At 40.4% G+C, this 16,661-nt stretch overlaps 1 protein-coding gene across 4 annotated transcripts; it reads left to right on the top strand.

The window, feature by feature from the left end:
- The first annotated feature begins 1,066 nt into the window (after nucleotides 1-1,066).
- Nucleotides 1,067-16,565, top strand: malt1 (MALT paracaspase 1). 4 transcript variants are annotated; one of them, XM_084054246.1, is made up of 17 exons: nucleotides 1,067-1,314; nucleotides 1,866-2,032; nucleotides 2,699-2,820; nucleotides 3,279-3,426; nucleotides 5,528-5,706; nucleotides 6,038-6,134; nucleotides 6,634-6,681; nucleotides 7,442-7,465; nucleotides 7,592-7,636; nucleotides 8,181-8,384; nucleotides 9,335-9,512; nucleotides 9,598-9,669; nucleotides 9,900-10,027; nucleotides 10,989-11,138; nucleotides 12,093-12,250; nucleotides 12,965-13,090; nucleotides 13,670-16,565. In XM_084054246.1, exons 1-17 carry the CDS (start codon nucleotides 1,154-1,156, stop codon nucleotides 14,162-14,164), a joined length of 2,502 nt encoding a protein of 833 aa, XP_083910372.1. In that variant the 5' UTR covers nucleotides 1,067-1,153; the 3' UTR covers nucleotides 14,165-16,565. The 4 variants fall into 4 exon arrangements, with proteins under 4 accessions (XP_083910372.1, XP_083910371.1, XP_083910373.1 ...); XM_084054245.1 differs by having other exon boundaries at nucleotides 7,589-7,636; XM_084054248.1 differs by having other exon boundaries at nucleotides 1,175-1,314; nucleotides 1,871-2,032; nucleotides 7,589-7,636.
- The last annotated feature ends 96 nt before the right edge of the window (nucleotides 16,566-16,661 follow it).

Raw genomic sequence — 16,661 nt, 5'->3', positions numbered from 1 at the left:
AAATTCATGTCTATAATAACAATAAATATGTTCTTAATTTTGAGTCCCAGAGATAAAAAAAATATATTATCAAATGAGGGTCCATGGCCTAATGCATATATAAAAGGGGGGTTCTTAGTTGAAATTACTTATCACTGTTCTTTGTGAAGCCATATATTGAGTTGACCAACTTATGTTTGAACGTTTACTCGCTCCAGTTTATTTAATCTTGTTATTAAATCAAGCTTAAAATTAGTTATTGATTGATTGATTGAATACTTTATTAACAGTTTGCAAAAAAAGCACAGAGGTACAGGTTTATATAAAAAGGATGCTAAAAGGATTAAACCCCAAAAAGCCTATGGCTTATTTCCATTGGGGTTCATATTTAAACTAATGATAATGTATACTCAAGCTCTAGTTTTTGCAAACAAAACCTGTAAAGTTTATACACACCAACCAAGGGCAAAAAAATCTATCAATTAAAACCAGAAGTTGCTCGGCAACCAGCCAGCCAATGACGACCGACTGTCCCTCCGGGCTATGTGATTACAATATGCACTGTGGTACCTGCGCGTCCCACTGGTGAGCGTAGAAGCTATGCGCGGAAGCTGCTGCCACTGGTGAAAAAAAAACTGATCTACGAGCTGACTACGCATCGCATCTTTACGTGTTGTGAGCTTGTAGATCAGTGCTTTTTCACCAGCATCGCACTGTTCGCACACCGTGATACCGCCGGAGAAACAACTCGTGTGGGCGTGTTGTGATTCTTTTCAGCGTTGCCATGTCCGCTTATTATAAGCGAGTTTGGGCTTGTTTTTCTGTAAAGTTGCTTGTAAATATTGGTTAGTTGCAGGTTGCGTTTTTTGGGGGGCTTCAATTGTTTCTAAAGTGCAGTTGCTTATTTGGGCTTGTTTCCAAAACATTTGAATTATTATTTAAACCAGTGCATTTCAAATATTTTCATGTCAAGGACCCTCAAATTAATATGTATTTGTCTTTTTTGGTTGTTGTATTTTTCATGGACCCTGGCTGCTTATTTCTCTCACACCATCTGGCAACACTGATTCTTTTTTTCAGGAAGTAGATGAACCTTTTTGAACTTGAAGTATGGTTGTGTTTAGTGATCAGTTTATTGATGATTACTGATGATCGATAGATTAAAGCCTGGATCATGACGGACTCATCTATTGACCGCTCTACCAGCCTCAGCCTCCTGAAGGAGCCAGTTCTGAGGAGGCTCTGTGAGATCCTGGACCAGTCTGGCACTGCCAACAATAAAGGATGGCGTAAGCTCGGAGAGGTGGTGGGCGGTGATAGACGCTTTAGAGTCAGGTAAACTTTTTTTAAACTTTATTTATTATGTTGAACTAAATGTTAAACTTAATCTAGTGATTCATATAGATTGTATTTATTTTATTTTATTACTTAAAATATGTATTATTATTATTATGTATTCATTTGTGTAGCACAGTATGACTTTAGCTTTAAGTTACAGTCAAAGAATGTTGGAGTGTGTAAGTTGCAGTGGTTCACAAAGTGGGGTCCGAGAAGAGGGGAGGTTCCAGGGGGTCCCCACTCCCAGTACAATTTGTTAATACAGCATCACAGTCGCTTTAACCACTTCATCCATTTCTATGTTGCCTATTCAAAAATTCAAGATCTGAAAGCTCACACATCTGCTATTTTTGAGGATTTTTTTAAAATATCAAAAACTTTGAATCATTTTGAATATTTTTTTTAACACAAATTTTCTCTTCTGGGCGTCCCTGGCACTAAACATTTTCAGATGGGTGTCCGTGGCCAAATATGTATCAATTTGGGGGTCCATTGCATGACAAAGTTTAATAACCACTGCTCTAAAATTGTTCAATCTCTCCTTGTAGTTCAGGCGACATGGAGATGTGCTCTCTGAAGGTGTTGGACATTGAGGGCAGTCCCAGCCGCGCGCTGCTCAGACTCCTGGGAGAGCGAGGATGTACCATGGGTCACCTGCTGGACTACATGCAAACCATTGGCAACTCGGAGGCAGTCCAGTGCCTCAAGCCACCAGGTGAACCCTACCTTCTCACACTTTTTTATCGTCTACTCTGCACTCTCAACCACATTTGGGAATCTCACAAAATTTTTATTCAGCTTAATTTGTATTGCAATTGTGTAGTCTAATACAATGTTTATTGTATGTTAATTATCATTTTGAAAAGGGCTCGTCAAGACCAGCAATATGATGCCATTTTGAAAGTGGTTTAAGTCCTTTTTCTCTCTCCTACAAATAGAGTTATTTGACCATGTCTCTCCTATAGCATTAATGTAGAGTCTGTGATTGATAGATTGAATACTTTATTAGCAGGCTTGTTAAAGGGATAGACCCCCCAAATGACCTTTTTTTATTGATTAGTAACCCCATGGAGACTTGAATTCATGGATATTTTTTGGTTTTAATCGCATTCCCAAGCCAATAATGTGATGACCGGCAGTGGTTCCGGTAGGAGACACAAAGAGTCTCCTTTGTGTCTCCTACCGGAACCGCTGCGTACCGGTCCGCTGGTCATCAAATTATTGGCTGTGGAATGCGACAAAAAAAAATCCATGAATTCAAGTCTCCATGGGGTGACTAATCGATAGAAAAAAAAACGTTTTTTTGGGTGAACTGTCCCTTTAACAGTACAGGTAGTACAGTGAAAGGTTGCGCTAAAAGGATAACACTGTAAACACACAGGTCTTCAGATCCTCGTTCAGCCCCAGTCTGTGTCTGTCATCTCTGGCCACAAGCTTCGCCTTAGCTGCTACGCTGTTGGAAAGACTCCTGTACAATACCAGTGGTTCAAGACTAAAGAGGAGGTAAGCTAAACATTAATATCCTCTGTGTTAATTTATCCATTCAGAAACATTTGTACACTCTCAGCTATACTTACCCAGTGCACATTATTCTATCCTATTTAGCATCTCTGTGCATTTTGATACATACGTTGAAATGGGTTCGAAGCATTTGCAGTCGTCACTTATCGTAATAGTCATTATTGAAACGTGACATGAGGATTAATATCCTCTATCCTGTAGAAGATGATCTCAAGTTTGGATGTTCATGTTGGGCATTTTCATATGTTTCTGTTCAGCTTCATGTAAAATGTCTGTGACAACCTCTGTTTTACACTGCCATTTAATAACAATGTAATTGACATTTCACCTGCCACAGGTACCCAACAGCTTCCTCTCAGACCTGATGATAAGTCCAATGTGACGACCTCTGTTTACACTGCCATTTAATAACAATGTAATCGACATTTCACCTACCACAGGTACCCAACAGCTTCCTCCCAGACCTGATGATAAGCCCTGTCCGTCTGCAGGATGCTGGCCATTACATCTGCAGGATCAACTGTGGAGATGCTTTTGAGTTCAGCCAGTGGGCTCAGGTGGATATCCTGGATACTGCCATGTGTCATGGTGAGCTACAACGCTCACTCAGGCTCATTTATACTATGTTGAGCAACAGTGTCCTTCGCTTAATCACTTTCAACCTGGCGTCTCAATTTCGGGAATATCATTATAGGTAAAAATGTTTTGCTTGTAGCTGATCTACAAGCTCACAACGCATTGTGATGCATTGTAAGGTTGTAGATGGTCTATTCCCTAGTATAGTATAAGAGAGATGTGAGAACGAGGGATATTGAACCTTTTCGTGATTTGTTCAAAAGTGGATATTCCCTCTTGGATGAGTGGTAGATGTTTCGTCTATCACACAGGAGACCTGGGTTCAAAACATAAAAGTTACGGAGTGCAGCATTAATGAGGCAGGACCACTGGACAAATTCTATAATAACCAGAAGAGATCTTAGTCCACATCTGGATATTAGCCACCTAATAATAGTAGTGGAAATTCCCAATACTATTAGTGCAAATTAGACAGTTTTTTCGTTTTTTTTATCAAGAAATAGATATCTTTGTTTTCCAGGTGTTAGTAAGAACAGGAAATAATAAGCTACAAAAACACAACAACACTAAAACCCTCTGTGTTAATTTATTGTATCCCTTTGTAACTCCAACAGTGTACAAATGTTAGGGTCCATTTGGTTTGATTTGTATTCTCAGGGGCATAAAACTGTACACTGATTTTGTAGTTTGCTTTTCGGTTCAGGTTAAAAACTGCACAATGGTAAAACACATTGCAGGCTGCATAGTGCTGACCTTATAATACACTGTGATGTAAGCAACACAGCTACTGTACAGCTAATCAAATGAATAATGATGAGTTTGTTAGATTTAGGTCTGCCCATGTGCAAGCATTGACAATACTGTTGAATAGCTGCAGCTGTTTTGCTTTCTAGCCTGCCATATCTTTGCAGTTTATGCAGTTTTTAACATGTACAGGAAAACAAACTGCAAACATTTTACTGAGAATGGAGAAGTTCAAGTTCAAGTTTATTATGTCCCAAACTGGGCAATTTATCTTACAGCAGATAGTAAGAAACTCCAACACACAGTAAACATACATACACAAGACACACATAGACATAGACATAATCACAAGATCCAGATAATAATAGCTACTCATAGCTACCTCCTCCTGCTGCTATTATTGATGGCACGAATGGAAGTAGGTACAAATGAGAATTTGTACCTATTGTTTTTAGCTGCAGGGGTCTTTACCCTTTGGCCGGAAGGCAATAATTCAGATTCAGAATTTAGGGGGTGAGAGCTGTCTGCCCTAATAGAAGATGCTTTCTTAAGCACCTGCTGGTCATATATATGACTCAGACAGCTAAATTGTACCCCCACAATGTTGCTAGCCCCCCTCACAACCCCGTTAAGGGCATTTTTCTCTCTAATGCCAAGGTTTCCATACCAACAAATGGCAGCAAATGAAATAACAGACTCTATGAAAGCTCTGTAGAATAAAATCATCAATGACTTATCCACCTGAAACTTGGCTAGCTTCCTTAAACAGAAGAGGCGCTGTTGACCTTTCTTACACAGCATTTCAGTATTGAAGTCAAATTTCAGACGATAGTCAATAATGGAGCCGAGATATTTGTAAGTGGTTACCAAATTCACTGTCTGGCCATTTATGACGCTACTCTGAGGAGCTGGTGGAGATCGTCTAAAATCAATACACATGTCTTTAGTCTTTGTGACATTGAGTTGTAGGAATGCATCTTCACACCAAGAAACAAAGTCATCTACAACTGGGCCATGACTGGCTTCACTATCACTCAAAAGACTAACAATCACAGAATCATCTGCAAATTTAACAATGTGTCTGTTGTCATGTTGACTCCTACAATCATTAGTATACAGGATATACAAGAGTGGGGAAAGAACACAACCTTGGCGTGAGCCGGTGGATGATGTTAGTTCTCCAGACAATTTACCATTCACCCGTACCCTCTGGGTTCTATTTGTGAGAAAATCAAGAACCCAACCAATAATACCTGAATCAATCAATCAATCAATCAAATAAATACAACAACAGTTTGGATTCCAGAGATGCGGGTCATGGCATGTAACAGATGTGATTCAGGTGGTCTTCTTCCTCCTTGCCACCCAGGTCAGAGCTACCATTCCCTGGAAGGCAGACTGAGGGTGGTGGTCCAACCCCAGGCTCAGCGCCTGTTGCTGGGGGACACTTTACAGCTGGAGTGTGGAGCTGTAGGGAAGCCCATCCCTCGCTACCAGTGGCACAGGAACGGAGTCCCCCTCCCCAACGCCTCTAAGAGGAAACTCACGGTGAGGGGAGGACCTCACCGCCTGCTTACATGTCATTGTTTATTCTCAGCTTCGGACATATATCGTACATAATATTGACCAATTTTCTAAACTAAAACGAATCCATTCCTAAAACTAAAACCACTCATGCAATCGTAAAACAAACAAAAAACTGAACAGAAAGCAAACAAACTGAAAAATAAAAATGCATTTAAAAACAAATAATAAAGCCAGCCATACTGAAAATAGCAGGCCTAACAAGCTTGTAGGTGTGCTATTTTCAGGGTCCTGCGACAGAGCATAAATTAGGCTTTACTCTGGTCTGACTGGAGAGAATGTGACATTTCCACAGATCCAGTTTGTGATGCAGGACCACCAGGGGAGGTACCGATGTGAGATCAGCAGTAGCACTGAGAGAATGTGGAGCAGTGAAGTGGACGTTATGATAGGTACATATGTTATGTTATAATGTGCACTGTAAAATCATACATGTTAATAGGTCCCTAAACACTGCAGGCATTTCTTTCATGTGATTAATTCGCTAGAAAATATACTGTTGTGCAGTGACAATTGCCGATCTACAAGCTCACAACGGGTCGCATCACAACGTGCTGTGAGCTTGAAGATCTGATTAGATCTTATTTGAACATTTTCATCTATAATGACATGCCCAAAATAGGGACGCCAAATGGAAACATGTTTGTTTAAAAACTTACACCATGTAACTTTTTAAACAAAAGAAGTCAGCACTTGCGTGGGGGACCTTGGTTTGAATCTCGGGTAGAAACCTGAAATCCTGAGTGCAGTTTAACAGTCAGGATTTTTCTTCACTTGTACCACCCAATTTCCATCATTTTCAGTCCCATCAAACGGCAATATCACTGTGTTAGCTTAGCAAATGAAATTAACAAAACAAAGTGGTTAATTTACTTTCTTCTTGACCGTAAGGACCAAGGATATCTGTCCAGGTTTCAGGGGCAATGGAGTGCTCTGAAGGTAGAGTGAAAAGAGCCTGGCACTTGGCTCAAACTTTGAGACAATGCTGCATGAAAAGGTTAAAGGGGTGTATGTGACATTGCTTTGTTGAAAGTAGTGTTAAACAGCTCTATATTTTGAAAGCAATCATTGCTATAGCGTATTTATTCAGTAACGGGTGCCTCCCTGCCTCTCCAGCTCTCTAGTAAACAGAAAAAGAAAAAAAAAGTCAGGATACCAGTTTTATACACTGTTACTGAACAAACATTATATAGCAATGATTACTATCAGAATATAAAGCTTTAACTTTTTTGATTTTATTTTAAATTTTACAAAAATAACATCACGTACACTCAATAACAACTGTAATCACTTCGAATGTGTCTTGGTAACTTCCCCACACACTAAAGTGTTAACTTTGTAGCTGCATGTGGATCAAGGTCCTTCATAATACTAACTAGCACAGTGCTCAAATGGTGGGATCTTCTTGTTTTGCATGGGTGATTGTTTTCTCTGGGTTTTAATAATGAAAATCATCTTTTAAAAATGGCCTTTTGAGTTTTCACTTGCCGCTGATCTGAAGTGGGCCTTAGCTCTAACTACAGTACCTACTCACTTTAATCACACATCCACAGATTGTATTTCTAACAACCTACTCACTTAAGCACTCATCCATAGATTTGATTTCTAACAGAGAAAGTAGTAGTAGTAGTACTTTATTTTTTTATTTAGCAAAAACGCTCAGTGAATAGACATGTAACTTATACTTCTGTTTCCCTAGATGACATTTATGCCTTTGGATCAAGTAAGTAGCAGTTTAATCAATGAAGGTTTTGTTTAACATCCTTTTTTTCATACATTTTCTTTACAAAGATCAAGGCCTATTGTGTTATCATATTGTTTTATTTGTGTTCTTGCATTCTTACAGTAGGTGCCAATGACTTCTTCATGAATAACACACCTGAACAGCTTTATGGTGAGTGCTTTGCGCTACTTTTTGGTTCTCAGCCTGGGAGTGAATAATGTCCTGGTCAGAATATTGCTGACCCCTACTGGTTGGTTTGGGGATGGTGTAGCCTGGACTTAACCACTTTGCCATCCCAAACAAATAGTGAAAATAGTGGATCTCTAAGCTCACAATTTGTTGCGATGCAACGCGTTGTGAGCTTATAGATCAGCCATTTAAGCTACCCCTAAACATCTGCTGTTTAACAGTTATTGTCTCACCCCGGTCACTGTTCCGTTCTAAAATCTATTCTGATCATAAATGTCTTTGTTGTGGGTAACTTGTTTTCCTTTCTAACAGTAGAGCAATCAGGTGATAGAGCGGTCATCTGGGAACCGGAAGTTCTCCGGTTCAATCCCCGGCTCCTCTTGGCTTTGTGTCCCTGAGCAAGACACTGAACGTATAAGAGCTCCCCCAAGCACCCCCTGGGGCTAGCAAATACAGAAAAGTCATTCGCCCACAGGGATCAACACAAATACCCATTTATTTATTTCTCTCCCATGTCCTGTGTTAGCGGCTGACAAAGTGGCACTGCTGATAGGCAATCTGTCCTACCTGAACCACCCCCAGCTCAAAGCTCCCATGGTGGATGTGTACGACCTCACCAACCTCCTGCGGCAGCTCAACTTCAAGGTTGTGTCTCTGCTGGACCTCACCGAGTCAGAGATGAGGAATGCCGTGGATGAATTTCTGCTGCTGCTCCACAAGGGAGTGTATGGTATGGAACCAGTAGTCTATAACAGTGGTTCTCAACCCTTTGAATTTCCTCAGACCCCCAGTTTGATGCGTTTTATGCCACGGACCCCCATTAGATGCCTCTTTTTTTAAATCTCTGGGGCCTCAATCTACACTGTAAAATCCTCAGTGTTTATTTAACTCTGGGAGTGTACAAATGGAACCAAATCTGAAGTTAAGAAACTGTGTTCTATAGCACTGAGCAACGCTGACAAGTAGATTAATTTACATTTACCAGTTTTGAAGCATTTTGCAGACACTCAAAGCAACTTACAATGAGAGAGGTCGCAACCAAGCAAAACGTATGCTATGACTAACGCACATAATTCACTATTGTCCTTACGATTGCTGCTATTCTTTATTATTTCGTTATTGGTATTTCTGCTACAATGTTGAGGAACCAAAACAATAGAATCTTACTCTTGTGAGTCTTGACTCTTAAATCACAAATCTTGAAAAATATGTAACCAGTAAGAAATGAAAGTTAACTGGAAGTGATTTGTTTTAACCACTTAAACCCTATATACTTTGTTGTACGTCACATAGCAAACATAGCCGATCTACAAGCTCACAACATGTTGCGTTAAGGTTGTAGATCTTCTATTTTCACCTATTTTCTCCAAATGTTCACCTATTATGGCCCAAAGAAGGAACGCTAGTGATAATGTGATTTAGATGCATGTTATGTAGACCGATTCCAGGTTAATTTGTTGACCTGCCATCCTATAGTTTGTATAGTTTCAATGCACATATTATGAATCTTTTGATATTATAATGTTTAGACTGGTTTACCTATGATCCTAGATTACTGAGGCACTACACTGTCTCTACAGTCTGCATTTGATGTATTACCTTGTGTTTACCCTGCTTACTGTAAATCGTTCTGGATTAAGAGCATCTGCTAAATGCCTAAATTGAAATTTGTATTTCTAGGGTTGCTGTACTACGCTGGCCATGGGTATGAAAACTATGGTAACAGCTTCATGGTGCCAGTAGACGCACCAAACCCATACCGCTCTGCCAACTGCCTGTGTGTGCAGAGCATCCTCAAACTGATGCAGGAGAAAGAGACAGGCCTCAATGTCTTCCTCTTGGACATGTGCAGGAAGAGGTGAGTGAAAAACAGCCTGGAAGGCAGTTTCACATCCTTTATTTATTTTTATTTAACTGCTTAATTCTTTCTACATTTATTTCAGGAATATTCACGATGACACCACTCCAAACATTGTATTGAGGGTCACGGCTAACATCGTCTTCGGATACGCTACGTAAGTTTATCTTCAATCATAAATAAATCAAAAATTGAAATAAATTACCAAATCACTTTTTAAACACTTAAGCCCTATTATATACTTCATCATTATGACAAATGGCGAAAAGATCAGCAGTTTTTGTCACTTTTAAAAATGTTGAACATTATTTGAAGGTGTGATAGTGGGTAAAGCATACAAGATGCTTTGTTTTGTAATATATATCATTTTCTCTTATCGCTATGCAGTTGCCAAGACGCTGAAGCTTTTGAGCTGAGCTCCAGTGGCTTTACCAACGGCGTCTTTGTCAAGTTTTTGAAGAAGCGTCTTCTGGACGATGAGAAGATTACAGTGGTGCTGGACAGAGTAGCTGAGGGTAAGATTACACTAGAGACATTAGACAGTTAGACATTATCTAACACTCAGTAGAGCACATACCTCCACCAACACTATGCTATTGTTGGATATCACTTCCACCAAAGATATGTCATTTCCACCTCAGATATATGAGTGTTAGTCATTTTGACCTTGACAACAACCAAAAGTGAATCATCTCTTTGCGACAGCCTACATATATTTCCCATCAAGTTTCATGAAAATGTTTTCTTTTTTTTTACCACTTAAACCCTTTATCAATATCTTGCTGTGCTTTTTTCCTTTGACACCAAATCTCTTTGCCGGAAATAACTTGTAGATCGGCTATTTCCGGTGAATGTTTAAAAATAAAGATAAAAATAGAAATATTGCAAGTAAAAGGTAGTGTAAGTGATATTTTATGGTTAATTTCAGAAGGGTTGCCAATTTCAAGAGAGAGTCCCTATTTATCAGCTTCAATTTGATAGTGTTCCAGTTCCAATTGCGTCTGCTCATTTCTTTGTGTCATCGCTTCCAATGTCACTTGTTTATCCTGTATGAGTTCTCTTTCCTGAGTGGATAGAACCCACCTTGGTATCCCCACCTTGGTACCCCCCCTGAAAATGCATTCTCTATTTACTATAGCTGTTGAGACAGGGAGATTACAGTGCTATTTAACACATATTTTAACAATGAAATATCACATACTGCACCTTTAACCCATTAAAACCGAGAAAAAAAGTCTGTCATTTTAGATTTCAGCATTGGCTATTCAAAAATCGCTGATCTGCAAGCTCACAGCGCATCACTTCGTGCCGCACATCTGCTATTTTTGAAAAAAAAGAACTACTGACTTAAAAGGCCTTTGTAGAATCGGCCTCGGGTCTTAATGGGTTAAGAAAACAGTGCAGGAGTCCTTATTAATGTGGTTATGAAGTCTTATTTCTTTGAAGATGTGAATTACGTTAACCTTCTGAGTCCAGATATGGGTCAGTTTGACGCCACCAAGGGAAAGCAGGCCCTGGAGATACGCAGCAGCCTATCAGAAAGGAGAGCTCTGACCGATCCCATTCTGCCTGGCGACAGCGCTGACATGACCCTGGCACAGAGCCGCCAGTGGGCTAAAGTCCACGGTGAGATGCATGCATGCTAACTCGCTATCTGTGTGGATGTTATTACTCCATAAAACATGAAGCTAACATGGAGTTTAGTCACATTAGAGTTTCTGTAATCGACCAGAGGTATAGATATAACTCAGGTATGCATAGGTACGCTACTTGAGAGAAAATGGAAAAATAATTGTACTTATTATTCTTAATGATAAAACATTGACAATCAAACAATACTATTACAGTATAAAGTGCAAAACCATATTGAATCAAACTGTGACTAGTACAACTGGTAAGGGCCAGTTCATACCAAGCACGATAACTATAACGATATCTACAGTATATAGCTGCACTTTATGCAATTGAAAACAATAGCCTACTTAATAGCATTATGCCATTGTTTTGAACATATTGACTACAAAACTGGACTCACCAAAATGTTATGGCCATAGATTAAAATAAATCTGTTCTGGACTTGAGGCACGAAGTGCAACTCTTTCACTATATTTCTTATTTGTTATGTTATATTCTTCAAAAGTTGGGGTATTCATTCATTCATAGCATCATATGCTAGGTATGGATTTCTTGCCATTTTCTAAGCAACATGTAGGTCAGATAAAGGAGGTAATTGGGTTAAAAAATCTGGGAAAGGGTTTACCGGAGCCAAAAAGGTTATAACTGTTCCCAGTGATCTCCAGTCAGAAGGATTTGAAGTGTTTTTTTTTTTTTTTTTTAAAGATTTGTTTTTGGTAGTTTTTTTTATTATTTTTCATTGAAGAGGGACAGGGAAAGTAGTCTGACAGGAAGAATGGGGAGAGAGATGGGGGGAAGACATGCAGGAAAGGCCGACGGGAACGGGACGCGAACCCGCGGCACACTGCTATTAAGGATTTTCAACCAGGGTGCCTAGACCGCGACGCCACGGTCTAGGCCTGAAGTGTTTTTTTAACCCAGGTCTTGTTGTGTCTGTTGTTCCAGAGCTCCCTGAGACCATGCGTCTGGACTTTGACTGTGGAGCTCAGATCAAGTTGGGTTTCGCAGCAGAGTTCTCCAACGTGCTGATCATCTACACGCACATCGTGAAGAAGCCTGACGACATGTCCTTCTGCCAGGCTCACGTCACCGACTTCTCCCTGGTCAGACCTTCAGCTGTATTTCATTTAACAATGATTATTCTAGCGCACTGGTTCTCAAACGTTTTCCTGTCAAGGACCCCCAAATTGATATGTATTTGGCCGCAGACCCCCCCCATCTGAAACGTTTTTTGGACCCACCAGAAGAAAAGATTTATGAAAACATTTTCGATATTTTTTCAAAATGTTTGCATAGCCAACATATAAATAGATAAAGTGGTTAAAATGATTGCAATGCTGTAACAAAACATTTTGCTGGGGACCCCCTGGGACCCCCACCCCACTTTGAGAATCACTGCTCTAGCGGTGCAACAGTTAATCGAACTAATCAATTTAATCGATTATTAAGTTGCATGTCACATTATAGGTGCAAATCTTGCATTATGCGATACAGTATGTGGTGTGCTTGTACATTTTTGTGTGACACCGGTGAATATAAGATAGCAATTAAGTGGTTAATCAGACTAATCAATTTAGTCAATTATAAAAAATCTATTAGATTTTATTCAAGTTGATTTGTTCATGTATAAAAAAAGTATTTAAAATAACTTGCTTCTCACTTATTCGATTAATGGAAAAGGTAATTAATAGATTAATAGCTAAGAAAATAATCAACAGTTGCAGCCCTATAATGATCATCACCAAGCACATTCCAAACAGAGTTTGAATAATTGTACATTGAATTTAAGAGCTAACAGCCACCCTTTCTTTCTCCAGGACCTTGATGTGGATCCTAAAGAGATGAACAGAGAGACTCCTGAGGAGACGGGCATCTACCTCCTGTCCAGCAACCTGCCCCAGCACTGCCTCTACACCAGACTGAGCTCCCTACAGAAGCTCCGGGTACAAAACATGCTCATTATCACCTAGTGGCACTAATGCTGGGCTCACACTACAGCAAGGATGCCTAAACTTTTCAGGCCGCGACCTCCCCCATGTTTGCGTTGCTCCTGCAAGTCCGACAATCTTGATACAATTCTGTAGTGTATGATGCAGCTTTATTTTTAAAACGTGTAGTGTGTGCATCCTGTAGTGTGTGATGCAACCAGATTTCCAAATCGTGAAAAAAAAAAGAAAAATAAGTCCTGATCTAGATCTGCTATTTTCACTATTTCTTCTTTTTTTATTGTTCATTAATCGTAACCCAGGCAAAAGTTTGATATTGTCTCTTTCGGTTGGAAACCTCATCATCATCCGTTTTTACATCTGCAGGCTGTGTGACACTGTAGGATGATTAAGTAGGGCATTAATTTATGAAAAAAACACAAAAAGTTAGAATATGGAGATGCCCGACATCAACGATATAATCGTGATATTGATTTGAAGTTTAGCCCAGCCCTAGGCTCCTGACCTATTGACCACATGGCTCGGAGGCTTACTTACTTACTTACTTGAGTGTGATACTTAATGTCCTTGGTGCAGGAGGAGCTGGTCTTCACCGTGTGCCTCCAGGGCACCTTCACCGCCCTGGGAGACGAGACCGTCCACTGGACCAGCAGCGTCGACATTGGCAAGCCGCTCGTCGCCAGGCTGGACCTGCACCGAGCCATGCGCCGCAACAGCTGCCTGCAGACCTGCCTGATGCCCCACAGCCCGTCCCACAGCCCCTGCCACAGCCCCGGGTCCGAACGCCACCTCCATCACCATCATCATCAACAGCAGCAGCTAGCCCATGATCGTCTGTCCCCTCACTGCCCCAGTCCCTACCTGGAGGTCTACGAGCCCCTACAGGGGGCTATGGGGGGCGGCGGCAGCGGCTTTTGCCGCCATCACGATAACCTCAGTACCAGTCGGGCCTCCGGTGACGCGGCGGTGGTAGGCTCCCCGGGCGGGCCCAGCATCCCCATCGAGACCACGGAGGACATCAACGAGCTGCAGGCCGTGTTCATCAACAGTCTGCAGCTTCAGCACCAGTGAGAGGAGAAGAACCGCTGTGGTGAAATAGATAAATGAACACTGAGGATTTGCCTGTGTAAAAACAGTGAGAGGAGAGGAACACAAAGGACACTTGTCTTGTGCTGTGTACACAGTAAAGTCCTGAGTGTTCATTTAACTCTGAAAGTGCACAAATGTAACACTCTCTTACATATGGATACATTTGGTTCAAATTCACAACTGGTTCTCAGACATTTTCATGTCAAGGACCTTGACACTTGGCCGCGGACCAAGTTAAAAGATTATTTCCCTTTTATATATATATTTTGAAGGTGTATATTGTTGGTTGTGTATGAGAGAGAGAGAGATTGATTACTGTATAGATATATAGATTCTACTCACTTGGTGATCAAGAAAAACATACTTTAGAACTGAATTTCTATCACGGCCACAAGGGGGCGATGTTACTGTTACTAGTAGAGTATGAAAAACTGAAATTATTAAACAAGCAGGCAGTTACAAAATCCAGTTGAATTCAGTACTTCTACAAAGGTTTGATCGAAGAAAAAATGTCATGTCACCATGTCAACACTTTGATACTAGTTAATTCTGTGTTGTCTGTCTATTAACTGGATGATACTAGTTATTACTAGGCCCCCTCCTGTTTTAGCTATACACTAAATATCTTTGCCGAAAATAGCTCATCTATAAGCTCACATCGTGTTGCAAGCTTTTAGATCTGCAATTTTTTTGACTAATGCCCCCAGAATAGAGATGCTAGGGTTCATGTGGTTAAGCGTTGAAGAAAATAATCAGTTTAACTGAGCAAATTGCTTTAGGCTTCTAATAGAAAGTAATTCGCCCTGGACTATATCCTTTCTCTGTCCACTTCCCCTCTGCCTTGGTCCATGATTATGATGATCATTTGTTTTATTTATGAAGCGCTTTTTGAAATGGGGTTTCAAATTGCTTTACAGTAGCATGATAAAATACAGCCATAAAAAAATCCAATTACAGTAGAGTAAAAATCAGTGGATAGATTAGATATCAATAAAAAACAAATTACATTAACGTCGGTTTAAACGACTTAAAACAAACATGAAAAGGTATACAAGGAAAAGAGCATGGATAAAAGAAGGAAGAAAACTGAAAAGGTTAAAGTAGGTTATCCAATGGTATTTAAAAAAAAACGGGAAAGCATCCGTGTCGTTTTAGATTTTTGTATTGGCTATTCAAAAATAGCAGATATACAAGCTCACAGCGCGTCACTTTGTGCCGCGCTGCGAGCTTGTACATCTGCAATCTTTTACATTTTTGAAAAAGAAAGTGTGAGAACTACTGATTTAGAAGGCATTTGTAGAATCGGCCTCAGGTCTTAATGAGTTAAAGGATGATGACACTGACTTTGCTAGCCTTAGATCCTCAGGTAGGGTGTTCCAGAGCCGGCAAAAGCTTGATCACCCCATAGGTGATGAGGTGAGCTTTAGGAACAACCTCATCTCTCAAGACGGATTCTGCTGCAGATTGGGAACAACCAAGAGGGCCCTATCTGAGAAGCCTGTACTCAGCCTCATACATATGGTACTGTTTCTCACACATTTTCATGTCAAGGGCCCCCAAATTGACATGCTTTAGGCCACGGACCTCCAAATTTGGCAGTTCTACAAGTAGATAAGCTTGTAAATCATCTAGTTTTGAATAGCTGAAGTTAAATAGGGTTAAAGTGGTTAAACTGATTGTGATGCTACTGTATATTAACTGATTTTGTAGGGAACCCCCTCAAGGATGGGGTCCACGACCCCGACCCCTACTTTGACAACCACTGACATATGGGACCAGCATAATGTAAAATGTAACTGGGAGCCTGAGACTGAAAGCCTGCAACTCGCCAGCAGCAACGAGTGAAGAGAAGCTATGGTCTCATATTGTGAGTGTTCCACTCTAGCACACATTTCTGTGCACTTAAACCCTGTATACTTCATTGACTGGGGTGCCCCAGGGCTCTAGATTTGGCCCTCTCCTTTTTCCCCCTCCACAACAAATCTCTTTGCTGAAAATAGCCTCGCTGCGAGCTTGTAGATGGATGCCATTTTTCAAATGTTCACCTGTTTTGGCCAAATGTTTGCCCATGTCCAGAATGGGGACGGGTTTAGAACAATGGTTCTAAAAAAAATAGCAGATATACAAGCTCACAGCACGTAAACTTATGTTTTTTTTTTATATATATCAAATGTTAAGAAAACTTTTAATAATTTTGAATTATTTTGAACACAAATCTTCTCTTCTGGGGGCCCTGGCACAAACTCTTTTCAGATGCGGGTCCGCAGTCAAATACACCGATTTGGGGGTCATTGGTACGAAAATGTTTGAGAACTATTCATATAGAAGGCATTAGTAGAATCGGCCTCAGGTCTTAATGGGTTAATATATTCAAAATGTGTCATTTCGTCTAATCTTTATTTGAGCACATGGTGCCCTCTGCGTTCATCTGACACACACACTACCCACAGCCTGACTTGGGCCACGCCCGACCTTATCT

Source organism: Gymnoscopelus microlampas (assembly GCF_963454915.1).
Source record: "Gymnoscopelus microlampas genome assembly, chromosome: 4".
NCBI classification, from domain to species: domain Eukaryota; kingdom Metazoa; phylum Chordata; class Actinopteri; order Myctophiformes; family Myctophidae; genus Gymnoscopelus; species Gymnoscopelus microlampas.
This window is presented reverse-complemented; position numbering and strand designations above follow the sequence as displayed.